Source organism: Hakea prostrata, chromosome 3 (genome assembly GCF_041222555.1).
Source record: "Hakea prostrata isolate BN-2017 chromosome 3, UWA_Hpros_2, whole genome shotgun sequence".
NCBI classification, from domain to species: domain Eukaryota; kingdom Viridiplantae; phylum Streptophyta; class Magnoliopsida; order Proteales; family Proteaceae; genus Hakea; species Hakea prostrata.
In genome coordinates this window covers 19273937-19288145 of record NC_142602.1, presented here as the reverse complement: position 1 = coordinate 19288145, position 14209 = coordinate 19273937, and the positions used below count along the sequence as shown (strand labels likewise).

Below are 14209 nucleotides of genomic sequence, written 5' to 3'. Positions count from 1 at the left end.
ATCTATGAAAAGGATGTAGAGCCAATAGCACTAGCCTCAACGACGAGCACAAGAGTTTTAGAGCTATTGGCAAGAGCAGTCTGTCTTGTCTCTGGCATGTTAAAGTTTTAAAGTTTGTGAAGTCAATTTTCATGTAAACTGCAGCCCTGTTTCCTAAGTGTCCTGGTCCTTTTTTGGATCAAGGCAACCCAGTGTCCCATTGGTTTTTGTTGCCCTTTATCGTATCCCCTCACTTTGTCGCCTTGACAACCATGTCTGGAGGGTAGGATGTCCTAAGGCTTCTGTCAAAGCCTTTGGCAATCTCTACCAGGAATGAAGTCAATTTGTTGCACTAATTAGGGAGTACATCAGCAGGTTTAGGCAATTAGCAAGGATTGCGGCAATGAATTATAGACATTTGTAACAAGCAATGGGATGAAATTCAGAAGGGACAAAACACCTTCTGTCTTGGGGATGAGACAGAGGTTTTGTTGGTACCTTTAATCAGGCTAGAGTTGAAGAAGTGTATCAAGCCAGTGAGATGAACAAAAAGAGGTTTTCCTTAGTGGGGATGCTTGGTGGGTGAGAGGGATAGTTTTGTTGAGGAGTTCTTCTGGATGGCTAGTGAGATTTATTTATTCTTTTTTCTTTTGGGTTGGGGGGGGGGTGTTGGGGTCTGAAGATGGAGCTAAAGAAGTCGATTGTCTCAGCCTTTATGTCCTTAACAAAGGAGAGATAGGAGCCATCATTGGACAAGGAGGAGGAGATTGAGTTCCTATCTGTTTGGGCCTTGGGGGATTTGTGGAAGTAAGCAGCATTGAAGTTCCAACAAAGGTTTAAAGTATCAATGCTGGGTATCATGTATCAATTGGGTGATGTTAACAAATGTATCATACCATAGAAATATACTGAATGGTGCAGAAACAAAAAGGAGAGTCAAAAGACATAGAAATGCACTTTTGAACCAAAACACAATATATAACATGAATAGTGCACAAAAACTAAAATGGTGAAGAGCATATAATGAGACAAGAGACTTTCAACTATTCGAATATGAATCCTTGCAACTGATCAAGTTTGATGCACCAACAATATTTGTTTTACTTAAATGTATTGATTAAAAACGAGCAAAGGATTAAACGCCATGGTTTAAACACAAAGATCAAGTTTTTCTGAAACGCTTATTGACTGTTGTAGATTTTATAGGGTTGTATCTAACTGATACAGATAGATACATATTGACATGCGAGCAAAACCTTTAACACGAGTGTGGTATGTATTGTATCATGGCGGCATTCAACATGATACCCATCAAGACATTATTTTAGCTGTATCATATCTTATCAGTCGATACTTTAAACAATGGTTCCAATCATCTGAATCTATATTCTCTTGGCAGAGGAAACACTCCTCTTGGGAAATTAGGGAGAGGAGCTCCAAGGACACATTCTGCTTCTCCGTAATCAAACTGTATATGACCATGTTGAGAATTAAAACTTTGAAAAAAAGAGGATAAATTCCAGCTTTTTCTGGGGAACAGTTGGAGCATTGAGAATACAGGGTTTAACTGCCATTTTTCTTGGATGTTGAAAAAGTGGGGGGGGGGTGTTTGGTTGCTTAGATGATTGAGGACTGCTCTGAGAATGATGCGTGGAATATCTACTACCCATCCGACACTTCCTATTGGCCTTGTGAAAGCAATGGTATGCGTATAGGTCTTATCTCATTTTATGTGTGAATGCTGCCTTTTAGGGTTATCTAAGATATATATATGTCTATCTATTAATCTAAGCAAATTCTTATTCTTATAACTGTTTTTGACATCTATAATGTCCACAGTTTCTGAAGTAGTGAGTTGCTATTTATAGTAAGTGCACTTATCGAATGTTGTTAATCTGACTGTTTCAGGTCATAATAATTATAGTAAGAGCAATTTTACATTTAAAGTGCATGTTTTTTAGAAAATTGGTGGACCCGGTGCAGAAGGCTCCTACTGTGGTCTGGCCTGGGTTATAATCTACACATCCTTATCCTGCTTTCTTGAGGTGGCTGATTCCAGACTTGAACATGAGACCATTCAGTCACAACAGAGCAAACTTACCCTACATTGAAGTCCTATTTAATTCAGAATGAGTATAGCACGTACATATTTGGATGTTTTAGTTGAGTGCCTGTTTTAATTCATGAGAGTTACGGACATACCATCGGTTGAGAAGTTAATTATTGAATCTTAATGAGTTTTCTTGGAGGGAAATCTGTAGTAGTTTTTCGATGAGCCTAGGCAAATTTGTTTTACGACATATTCAAGATTTTATGGACTTTTTGGGAGCTGAAACTCTCTGCAGTGGATTTATTTTGCTGCTACAAGTCTGGCTTTTCTGCCATTTGGCTATCCAGCTGGCATTGAGAGTTTGCCCACCTACTTGGATTTACTTGTCCTGTTGTATGCTGATTTTCAGCCAAATTACATATGATCATGGTTGAGAACTAAAACTTTTGTTAGAGAGGTTGAATTCCAGCTTTTCTGAGGAACTGTTTGGACCTTTGAGAATACAAGAATTTAACCTGGTTATTTATGGGTGAGGTTTGGTCTGAGAAGCAATACATGACAAATCTAGTACTAATCAACTGTTGGCCTTGTAAAAACAATAGTATGTCGATAGGAGGTACATAGGCTGTTCAAAAACCTCTTATCTGTTGTGAAACCCATGTTGGGATTTTCTTGTTTCTACTTCTACTCTGCCCCCTTTTTTGGGTGAATAAATAGTACATTTAAAACGACCTCTGAGGTGGACAATGTAAAAGAGAGGGGGGAAGGGACCTGCGCCTCAGGGGGCTGAAGGATTATACAAAATTGAGGTGTCAAGACCCAAGTTACAACAGGAAAAAAAAAAAAAAATCCCAAAAGGTACCTTAGTTTTTCTTTGAATCCTTATCAGTTTTTGCTAGTCTTCACCATTTCTTATGCTTGAGCACTAGAAATCTCAAAATCCTTCAGTTTCTTAAACCCAAATTTTTTTCTTAAGACCTTTTAACTTTTAAGTGCTCTTAATTGAGTCATGGAATTTACTCACCTTTTTCTTCTCTTGTTTTTGCAGTTCATTGTGGTGTCTCTGAAAGAAGGTATGTTCAATAATGCCAATGTCCTTTTCCGTACTAAATTCGTAGAAGGTGTCTCCACTGTCCAGAGAACAGCCATGTCAAAACAGAGCAAGTAATTTCTGTGGTCTACTGGAGATTCTGTAGTGAACTGGTAAGATCTGAGTTAAAATTAATCCCAATCATGTGTTGAGATAGTTTCCTGGTAGTAATATGCTCTACTCCCATGAAAAAAAAGAAAGAAAAAAAAAAATCTCATGTAGGCATTACAGTTAACTGTAGCTGTTGATTTGGAGCCTTGGTAGTTAGTGAAAGATTGCCATCTCAGTGTTTTTATTTTATTTTTTGGTACTCATTATCATGACATTCAGCTCTTTTTCTATATCCATTAGCTCACATTTAGGTGATGTTTAGCTTACCAACTTTGGTAAGGCACATTAAGCATGTCGTTGACTCAGTAGTATGGTTAAATCTCATGATATAGCAGTTAACTCTGTTGTGCGTTTTCTGTAAATTGAAATTAACATTATAAAATACATTTATTTTACTTCCAGTGTGTAGAAGCACTCCTTTAAGTGATCATTATTTAATTTGATTTTGTAGAATCTTATCTATTCCTTGTGTTGATACATAGAACCTTTTATGGCAGTTCAAGATGTTCACTGTTCAACTATGTTTTGTTACCTTTTAATTTGTAAGGAGATTTTAGTGTTTGGGGTGTTCCTGAGTTGTTGACAGAACAATCTGTTAGGTCTGGATTGAAACCTTTTAAAATAGGAATAGAAATTTCTTGAGCTCTTTGACATATGACCGTTGGCCTTCGGCAGTTAGATCAACAGTTGGGGAGGAAAGTATAATCCTTTGAGTGAGCCTTTTCATCCGATATGGCCTGTTGGAATCTGGATACTCCAGATGGTCTCATTGCCAATTAAACATTTCATTCATTCAAAGTTAGTGCACAGAGATCTCACAAACTTCCAATATGGAAGCATTGAATAGAAAGTGGAGTTTATATCATGTTGATTCCCTGAAAATCAAATGTTTGTTTAGCTTTTCACTGAAGGAGTTTCAGAGAAACAACTGTCCAGGTTATCCCTGCGCTAAATTATCATTTCCACATCTTGTAAGTGACTCGATGGTAGATCAAATCCTTTTGTATGTAACAGTAATTCTTTTCTTGATCGATGGGGGAAAAAAAAAATAAAAATACATGGGCTACTTTTAATATAAACATTTAGATTCTAGATCTATGGTCTGGATCCACCGTAATAAAAAAAAAAAAAAAAAGAAGGAAAAAGCATGATTTTCGCTTTTTTATAAAACAATGTTTCTACAGAAAAGAGAAACTTTTAGGCTTGGGCTGTAGCTTCTTGGGTCAGTCCTGCAATTTCCTTGAGTGGCTTCCACATAAATTTTCTCCTGTGCAAAGAAGGTGATGCAAAGTTAGAAAATTCTATCTTGTAAATGTGGAGCGGACGTTTTTATCTTAAATGGTTTCTGTGGAGGTTTTCTACTTTGATTGCTGAAGGGGAAAAGCATACCAGTTTCCACATTCTGCAATAACCTTGACCTTGGGTCGGAGAGTTGGGAGCAAGGCAAGGAACTGCAATTCTGCTTTGGACAAAACCTGTGTCCAACGAATCGAATTAAAGCTGTAAACTGGTTATGTATAAGCATATGATCGAATAGCATTCTTGCTTCTTTGTTTAGTTCAAATGTAGGTACGTACGTACCTTGGCTTCAATGAGCCAAAGAACAAGACCTTCGGCATTTGGGGGCAGCAAAGAGAGCCTGTAGTCGATCTCAGGAGGGAAATACCATCTTGCAATGGGCTGCTTTCCCAAATGAGGCTGTGTAATCCATTTTCAATTCAACAATTTTAATGCAATACAGTTAATGAAATAATACAGAAGAAGAAGAAGAAGAAGAAAAAGAAAGAGTAAGATTTGCTCACAGGGCAGACAGGGTGGATCTTAGTGAGGGTGGTTTCAGGATCTCCAAGGCCACGAGCAGAGAGCTCCAGGAAATGGTAGCCTTTGTATCTCAATCTGGTGAGGTAGCGTCCCTCGTAGCCTCCTTCGTGGGGTGTGTAAATGGCCAACGCCTTGTGCTCCTCCACATCCGCCAACCAACGCCCCAAGTCCAGTTTCACCAGGTCTCCTCCTATGAAGTCTTCTATTCCACACCTCACCTTCATCTGCAACCCTCCCTTTCTTTCTCTGCTCATGCTTCTTCCCACCCTCACATAATCACAACTGCTTCTACTGTTCCACCACCAGCACCGGTGCTGCTGGTTCTTCCTTAAACAGAAAGGTGATGATGCACCACAAATTGACACTGCCCCTGCTGCCATTGATTATCGTTGTTAGTGTTCCCCATCCCATTTTTCTGTGCTTCTACTATATTCACCACCCATCTCTACACACCCCTTATCCATTTCTTATATACAGGTTTCGTGGACAAGGTTGAGCAGGTGTCAATTAGGCGTCCATCATCTCATCTGGTACGCAAGATACAGATGAAACCCTAACCCCACTTTCATTTTTTGAGACATGCAACTTGTTGGAACATCTTCAAGTCAATATATTTCCACCAAAGATGACTTACTACTCTCATGACAAAACTGTTATCTATAACTCGATTCACATTTCTTCCTGTCATATTTATTTTCGGATTCAGAAATTATTCTGATGGAGAATTTCTTAGAATATTCAATGATTTAATTTATCAGTTCCGTGAAAAAAAGGGCAAATTAAAATTCCTATTCGGGCTTTGTTTTTTTGAGCTTATGGTGGGGGGCGGTCGATCGATCCGATTCTGGGCGTCTTTGGTGGTCGGGCTTACGGGTGCCATGGTATGTGTGGATTGTGCCCTGATTAGGCTTTGTTGCTGCTCTTTGCATTGTCGTGCTCTGGCGACTTCGGTTGTTCCCTCCGTTCCCTCCCTGTCTCCCTGAATCTCTTTTCTATCTTATTAGGAATGATGCTAATGAGAAAAAAATTCTATCATTTGTAAACCTTTGTTTTTTTAATTCTCTAATATAAAGTCACATTTCTCCAAAAAAATTCGGATATATACTTGGATTTTTGTATGCAATTAAAGAAATTAATTCAAAAAGAATTAACTCTACAAAAGAAAAGGCTATTGTTACTAAACATTGTAGTAATTCACAATAGTTTATCAAAATCTAAAACTTACATTTACACCCAATTATTAATAGAAATATGCTTTTGGATTTTATAGATTCAAAAAGTAGGGAACATGCAAAGAACTCTGCCTCTTGGCTCCATCTGCCGTTTTCAAGTTGAGAATCTCAATTAATCTCATTGGAATGCGCAAAAATCATTTGTACAAAAAAGAATGAAAGAATCATAGTAATGTCAAACAAAAGGATTGCAGCCTAAGCCACCAAGACATCTGAAGCCCAATATAGTGCAAAAAATTATTTATAGAAGGATCATATGGAAAAAATTAGTAGAAGAACGAAGAAGAAGAAATATTAACCTTAGACGTGTTTATAGTGAAATATCAATAGGTTTTTATCTTTTTTTCATGCTATTATTAACCTAGTCGAGTTATTAGCATATAATTCGATTTGACCAAAATTAATTGCGAATTTTATCACAGATTCAAACGAATAAATCATATTATTCAAAATCACCGAATAATTCATGAATTGTTTGCAAAACTAAATAAAAATTTTGGTGACAAGATGAAATTATGCCAATCACCCTCATGGTCTTAAGAGTAGGCGGTTAGAGTTATCTCTTATTGTATTTTTAAATTTGGTTTTTTCAAATTGAAAACCGACAACAAACTTCTTATCTATTGGTTTTGAATTTGAAAAATCAAAATTCTCTCTCTAATACGTTGTTTCTAATTGAAATTGATAATAAACTTATCTATTTAGCCGTTATTTTCAATCTGATTTTCAAATTTAAATAGATAATAAATTTTCAAAATTAAAAAATTGTTCTAGAAGTTCAAAATATTGTGAACTCCTATTTTGCAGGTATAGAAGCACATCAAATCTCTGCGGTTGAGTCTTGATAGAGAGATCGCATTGAACTCAAATTGATAATGAACTGGTTTACCAATAAATAAAAAAAAAAAAGAAAAAGAAGAAATTGATAATGAACTGATTTGAATTTGAAAATCAGGCACTTGAATTTGGAATTCATATCCTAGAAATTTTCCAGAATTTATTTCTGATATATTATATAAGACGAATTACACTTACAATTATCATCCAAAATCTTTAATCAACCTTCTCAAATGGTATTACAAATGAAACAAAGCACAAAACCCAGCTCTATAGGGTTCTCAAATCTTGCATCCTTAATGCTATATGTTTGAGAAAACCCAGCTTAATTACCTTGAAAAATTTTGCATCGATATAATTAATTAAAAACAACATAGAAACTTTCTCTGCTAGTTAACTAGCTTTAAATCCAGCTCCTGAATTCTGGAATTGGTTTCAAACTGTGCTGGGCATTTTAATTGCTGGGGTTGCTTAACAAATGGGTAGATCATCTGGAGGTGGCTCTAAGGTCTCCAACTCTCCAATGCCATCTTCAACCAGAAAAGCCATAGCCAAACCCCAGTTGAGATGAACATCCAAGTGACAATGCATCAGCCAAACCCCTGTCATCACAGAAATCAAATAAATAAATAAATAAATAACCATTTGTATGCATGAGTAACTTTGATCTTAATTATTACCTGGATTATCAGCAATGAATCGAACCACAGCCCATCCCTTTACAGGTACTCCAACCGTGTTCCTGAGTGGTGGATCGACTAGGTTGAATTTTGAAGTATCAGTTTTTGGATTGAAATTCCCAAAACCCTGGCCAACGATGTAGAAATCATAGCCATGAAGATGAATTGGGTGGTTCTCTGCAGTGAAGATGCTTGTACCCTGTAACACTAATTGAACTCTGGAACCATACTTCAACCTGTACAATTTGGTTCCTCGAGCAGGTTGCCAGAGAGATCTGCTAACGTTACCGGTATAGTCGAATTGGGTCGGCGGAGCTACTGGGAAATCGGAAGTGAACACTCCTGAGATGCGTTGTTTGTGGGCTTGAAGAAGGGAATAAGTGGAAGGCAGAGCAAAAGAGACATTGTTCATACTAGCTATGAAACGGGTTCCATTTGGGGCTTGACAGTTACTAGCACTGGAACCAGGTGGGCAATTTTGGAGCCCTAAACCAACGGTGAAGAACAAGTTTTCGTCGATGTCGGTGGGAACATTGACCTTGGTGCGGCTTCTGAAATTGAGAGCGAAATTGGTGGCGGTGTTGGTGTCGTTGTAAGCAGGTAAGGAAGGCAAGAGTGGTGAAGTGGAGCAACATGGCGCAGATTTGTATTGAAGAATGGCGGTGGTGGTGGTGTTGTCGAATGGTGCACCTTGAGCACTGTTGTAAGCACGAGCGGCGATGTAGTAGCGGGCGGCGGGTTGATCGGCGGTGATGAGAACGTCTGTAGTTTGGCCTGGCCCAAGCATCAGCACGGTGGTGGTGAAGGGTTTCAGGTACGAAGCGTCGGCGCCCACCACCGTGAGCTTGTGGTTGGCGACTGAGAAGAAGAGCTGTTGGTTCAGCGCCGCATTGATCACCCTTAGGAGGTTCGTCTCGCCGGAATCCACCGGAATCACCACCGTGTCTGTACATATTCATGATTCAAACACATTTGAGGGTATTCTAGGAATTAAAAAAAAAACCATCCTTTGTGAATTTGTGCTTTTATAATAGTAGTATGATTTAGAGTCCGGATCCTCACCTCACCCGTCGAGAGTGCTCCCGATGAGAGTGCTCCCCGACGGCTTCCCAACCACACAAACATGTGGGGCCTTTAGGTGAAAATTTGAAGTTTTTAGTTTTTTAATTTTTTTTCAAAAAGTAATTTTCACCTGTTGGCTCCACATGTTTGTGTGGTCGGGAAGCCGTCGAGGAGCATAGAGTGCTCCCCCGACGGGTCAGGATCTAGACTCTATGATTTATAATAGCTTACCTTGGCTGGAGCACTTGTAAAGGTCGCCTGGTTGACCGTTGATGGTATAGGCATCGGAGACGTTTGGCGTGTTACCCGTTCGGGTTGCCTCTTTCAAAACATCGATGGGATTGGAATTCCACCATTCGCCTGATCGTTGGATAGATTCAGATCGATTTGTGTTAATATAAATATGTTAAAAGCTCTGAAGTTGATGGAACAGAAAAAAATAGATTATAAGTTGATGTACCAAGAAGAATGGGAGCTTCACGCTTAGGGATAGGGAAAGGATATGAAGAACCGTTCTGGGGGCGGATGATAAGAGCACCATAAACAGTAGCTCTGAGCCAAGAGCTGTGAGCGTGCCACCATAACGTGCCTTCCTGTCCTTGGATGGTGAATCGATATGTGTATGTCCCACCTGGCCTTATTGGGCACTGGGTCACAAATTCTGGTCCATCTGCCCAACCTGATCGTAATTGTCGAACACCATGCCTGCATCATCATCATCATCATCATCAACATCAATTATAGATCACTGAACAGGGAAAAAAAGCTTTGCATGCAACATACACTTTCAAGGATAAATTTTGAGTAAATTTTTACACATTGACATTATTAAAAATATAGATATTAATGTCTTAGTACAGTAACTTACCAATGGATAGTGACATTATATTGTGCTTTATTTGTGACTTTAACGACTAAAGTGTCACCATTTTTAATTTCCAAGTTTGGTCCTGGAAACATTCCATTAACTGTGATTCTTTTATAAGTATTGCACTGCCTCTTCACTGTTGTTTCTTGAACCTGATCACCAATCATCCAACCAAAAGCATGAGTGAGTTAAAACTCTAATCAACACTCTTCAAGGTATCAAACAATTAACCCACAAGTATGCCATAGTTTTTCTTCAATGATGTAGTTAATATTATCATATATACTCAAAAGATGCACATAAAATATAAATGATTGAATTTAAAAAAATAAATTCTTGGTAATCATCAAGTTCTAAATACACAAAAAAAGAGTCATCAAAGCACTTTCACATCTTTATATCATTGCAGGAAAGGATAACAAAACAATATACCACAAACTCGTGTTGCTGAACTTCTGCATCTATACAAGAAGCAAGAACAAGGACCAAGAGGCAAAGAAGTAGGGTGAAGCAAATTGGCTTGGGGTGGTTGGAAATCTCCATTGTCTTTCAACTCTTGCTCTACACAGAAGGCTCTCCTGCAGAGTTGAGATTGAAGTAGCTAGGCTTAATGCTGAGAATGGAGGAAATGTTGTTAATATATATAGAGATGAGTGAAGAAATGTGGTTTGGAGGTTGGCAGATTAGGTTTTGATTCATGGGCATGGTGAGATGCCATGCAACTTAGTTCAACACATAAGGAGTTGGTGCACCCACTAGTCCTATCAGAATTTTGGCCCTTTCAAGTAGGCTTGCTTCATAAGTCTACTAAGTGTGGAAATAAAACAAGAATATCATTATCATATTTTGTTTGTACTACTTTTTTTGTTATAAAGATGGATTCTAGGGTTCTTTTCTTGAAGCACAGTAGTCAAAAGCCATCTTATTTTATTAACTTTTCTTTTCCTTGATTTACACAAGTCAATCATCAAGCTAGGTGGTTCCTTTACCGATTGAAAATATTTTCTAAGGTTGTTATCAGTGGTGTTTGGTTAAGCTTGATTAAGGAGGAAGGAGATTAGATCTTAAACTACTGGTATAGTGACATTTGACCAATTCAAAGGTACTGAGGATATAAGGATATGAAGAGTAATTTTAATTTTCAAGATCTATGGAAAAAAAGAAGAAGAGATAATATAAGGTAATTATAAAGCATGCATGGTTAGCTTGTAGGTTACATGCGGGTGCATGCGTGATCTTATCTATTTTATTCATGTTTGTAATTACCACGTGTAACAATTAATTCTACTGAGTGACTAGGATAAAAGGAAGATATCTCACTAGAAGCCTTCTAAGACAATGATGTCAAACTAAATTTGGTGTCAAAAAGGATATGTTAAGTTTAACACTAAGATAACCATTGGCCAAAACCCTAGCCTTGAGATTGAAACCTTTGTTTTTTAATTTCATTTCCCTTTTTTGATAGGCTTTTGTTCCCCAAAGACAAATAACAAAGAATATTTTCTTGGCTCATGAAAATTTTCACTTTATGAACCGTATTAGAGGCAAGTGTGGTTTTATGGCTTTTAAGCTTGATATGTCAAAAGTCAATGATAGGGTAGAGTGGTAGGTTTTATCTAATCTTTTCTCTTTCCTAGGTTTCAATTAGGTCTGGTGTAACTTGGTTCACAAACTTGTTAGCTCTGTTTCATTCTCAATTAAACTCAATGGCTGTCCCTATGGGTGGTTCAATGAAAGTCATCGTCTTTGTCAAGTGTATTCCCTAAGTCCTTACATCTTTCTTCTTATATTGGAGATTCTATCAAGGCTTTTCAATGAATATAGGAGGCTTAATTTGTTCAAAGGGACAAAAATTGTTAATCAGGCTCCGGAGATTTCACACATTTTTTCCGCCGATGATACTTTTCTCTTTTGTAGGGCTGACAAGGATGATGTCCTTTCAATCAAAGTTGTTCTTGATTTTTTTTCTAACCTTACTAGCGAAACAGTGAATTTTGAAAAAAGTGGAGTGTTCTTTAGTCGTAATGCCAAATGACCAAAAATCCCAAATCTTGTCGATTTTGGGAATCTTAGAAATAAAAAAGATGCGGTCTATAAGGGAACCAATTTGATCTATGGAAAGGCCAAATCAAAGAACCTTAATTTTATTTTGCAAATAATTTCTTGCCGATTAGCCTCTTGGAAAGCTTCATCCCTCTCTTTTGCTGGGAGGGGAGTGTTAATCAAATCTATTATGCAACCTCTCTCCTTGTACCATATGCACTGTTTTCACTTTCCGAAACAAATTTGTCATCAAATTAACTCTATGTGCTAAAGGTTTTGGCTTGGAAATCCGGTGAAAAAAAAGCACCTCACCTTGATCTCGTGGGATAAATACTATTGACCTAAAAACTTGGGAGGACTGAGTTTTAAAAGAATGGAAGATATCGATAGTGTCCTTCTTCTTAAACAAGGTTGGAAGCTTTTGTCTAAACTCCACTCACTTTGGGTTTTCGGCTGTCAAAGCAAAATGCTTCCCTAAAACCAGTCTTTTCAATCCGAACGTTGGGAGAAAAGGTGGGTCCTGGCCTTGATGGAGAATCTACAGTATCATTCCCAATTTGCAAGGGATGATGTGTTGACAAGTAGGGAATGGGGTGGACACCTTTTTCTGGTTTGACACTTTGTGGAGAGAAGAGTCAACTATTCAAGAAATGTCACTTTTTGACACACTAAACTGGGAGTATCTCTTAAACTTAAATCTGCCAAATACCCTATTCTCCTCTATATCTCTCAGTCTTCTTCTGATAAGTGGATTTCAACTATTTCTTCTAATGGTGTGTTCTCTTCAAGCTGATGAGGCGCTCTTTGATGAAAAATAGGTTATCCTCCCCTGTCAATACTTTGACTCTGTGGTGAAAATTCTTCTTGAATCTACCACTGTATCCAAAGTTTAAATTCTTCTTTTGATGTCTTTCGCATGTAGGATTTCCAATTAAGTCTATGCTTGTCAAATGGACGAAGATGTATATTAAATGTCAATTGTGTGGAAATAAGACTAAGACTCTCTGGCATGTGAATGGACCAAGAGGATATGAGCTGCTAAGACCATTAGGAGAGCTGTAAGGCCATTAATAGGGCTGCGGATTGAACACCTATCCCAATAATCAATCCTAGACTTATCCCACTCTTTCTTTGGTGGGAGAATACCATCTCAGTAGGGATGAAGCCCGTTGGTTTTTTTCTCCCCTTGTATTTATAATCACTTGCTTTTCCTTATGGACAGAGAGAAAAGTGGTGCCCGTCCTTAAACAAAAACCTAATCCTTACAAACTATTGGCCAATATTTCAAAATAGATTTCCGATCTCACTAAATCTAAAATCGGCATCGAACAATGATTTACATACATATGGTAACATTGGTCATCCTAAAAATACATGTCTATGCCATTTGTTAAATTATGATGTACGATTCAACTCACACATACCATTTTGTGCAGGGGTATTTAACAAATTTCTAAACAGGGGCTGCATGGAGTGTGGGATTATTAGTAATCAAAGATTGTTTTCTCTTAAAGCAGGAGTCATTAAACATGGAAGTGAGCTGAAAGTTGTGCTCAAAGCAATCCAAGAAGGGCTCAACCACCCAGATTCTACCAAAACCAAAAGGCATAGCATGACCTCTTGATATACTCCCAGTTCTCTTTAAACATATCTGCTCAAACATCTACTATTTCTTTTTGCCACTTTAAATCCCACACTAGCTAAAATGGTGTATTAATATAACTAACCAAACCTTTAATGAGCCCATTTGTAACTGCTTTCTAGAATAGTTATGAAGTTGTGTTTTTATGATAAAAAAAAAGTTTAGCGATAAGATCTCTTATTCTGGATGACGTAATTAGTGATCTAAGATTCATCTTTTTGATTTTGCAACCTCTTTTACTTCATGACATTTTCCATGTAATTAATTTAGTTTTCTCTTTATTTGAAGTGAATGAAACATATTTGCTTAGTCCCTTTAGAAAGATTGGTCCTCTAGCCTATAAAAATCCTTTGATATTAAAAGATACATAATTAACTTTCACTTGCTTTCACTGTGATCACCCAGGTTTGGTTTCATAAGCAATAATGATAATTTCCTTATGAAGACTTGCTTTTGGCTCTGATGAGTTTCTTAATCAACCATTGTTTATGAGTCGTCGGCTCATTCTTCAACAAGAACGCGATCAGAGCCACTCTTCTTCCACTGCTTGAGAACTTTATGATTTCAAGTTCTATTTTACTCCCTAATGGGGTTCTTTTATTTAGCCTTGCAAGGTGGTGCTTGTTTCTCTTTATTTTTTGGGTAAACCATTTTGGGTGTTCACACATATAGAGTGATTTGGGTTTAGGTTGGAGGAAGTGTGAGTAGAAGGATGTTTACAGCCCAAGCTTTGCTTTACTACCTTCCCCTGCTTTAACCTGAACAACAAGTGAAAATTTTCATTTAGAAAAGAC

General features: G+C 37.7%; 3 protein-coding genes across 3 annotated transcripts in view; 1 reads left to right on the top strand and 2 right to left on the bottom strand.

The window, feature by feature from the left end:
• Positions 1-3734, top strand: part of LOC149021406 (structural maintenance of chromosomes protein 2-1-like) — a 28467-nt gene extending 24733 nt beyond the window's left edge. Inside the window, exon 20 of the mRNA XM_089149640.1 lies at positions 3078-3734. Within this exon, the coding sequence (XP_089005766.1) occupies positions 3078-3197 (120 nt within the window). The 3' untranslated portion in view covers positions 3198-3734. The remainder of the gene's footprint in view (positions 1-3077) is intronic.
• A 287-nt stretch (positions 3735-4021) lies between these two features.
• Positions 4022-5501, bottom strand: NDHN (NADH dehydrogenase-like complex N). The gene is made up of 4 exons (XM_089149641.1): positions 5033-5501; positions 4812-4928; positions 4620-4705; positions 4022-4497 (listed from the first exon to the last, which is right to left on the bottom strand). The coding sequence occupies exons 1-4, from the start codon at positions 5429-5431 to the stop codon at positions 4428-4430; spliced, it is 672 nt and encodes a 223-aa protein (XP_089005767.1). The 5' UTR covers positions 5432-5501; the 3' UTR covers positions 4022-4427.
• Positions 5502-7494: 1993 nt separating this feature from the next.
• On the bottom strand, positions 7495-10355 carry LOC149021404 (laccase-12-like). Its single transcript, XM_089149639.1, has 6 exons — positions 10163-10355; positions 9731-9882; positions 9323-9567; positions 9094-9222; positions 7801-8745; positions 7495-7722 (listed from the first exon to the last, which is right to left on the bottom strand). Exons 1-6 carry the CDS (start codon positions 10271-10273, stop codon positions 7592-7594), a joined length of 1713 nt encoding a protein of 570 aa, XP_089005765.1. The 5' UTR covers positions 10274-10355; the 3' UTR covers positions 7495-7591.
• Between the last annotated feature and the right edge of the window lie 3854 nt (positions 10356-14209).

What these genes read in the sequence shown, in the direction of transcription:
- NDHN (XM_089149641.1), bottom strand. Translation starts at nt 5,431, where the DNA reads ATGGCAGCAGGGGCAGTGTCAATTTGTGGTGCATCATCACCTTTCTGT. An exon ending in AGATCCACCCTGTCTGCCCT is followed by an intron (nt 4,929 to 5,032) that starts GTGAGCAAATCT and finishes TGGATTACACAG; the next exon opens with CCTCATTTGGGAAAGCAGCC. An exon ending in ATTGCAGAATGTGGAAACTG is followed by an intron (nt 4,498 to 4,619) that starts GTATGCTTTTCC and finishes TTCTTTGCACAG; the next exon opens with GAGAAAATTTATGTGGAAGC.
- LOC149021404 (XM_089149639.1), bottom strand. Translation starts at nt 10,273, where the DNA reads ATGGAGATTTCCAACCACCCCAAGCCAATTTGCTTCACCCTACTTCTT. An exon ending in TTCAGCAACACGAGTTTGTG is followed by an intron (nt 9,883 to 10,162) that starts GTATATTGTTTT and finishes ATTGGTGATCAG; the next exon opens with GTTCAAGAAACAACAGTGAA. An exon ending in TTACAAGTGCTCCAGCCAAG is followed by an intron (nt 8,746 to 9,093) that starts GTAAGCTATTAT and finishes GAATATGTACAG; the next exon opens with ACACGGTGGTGATTCCGGTG.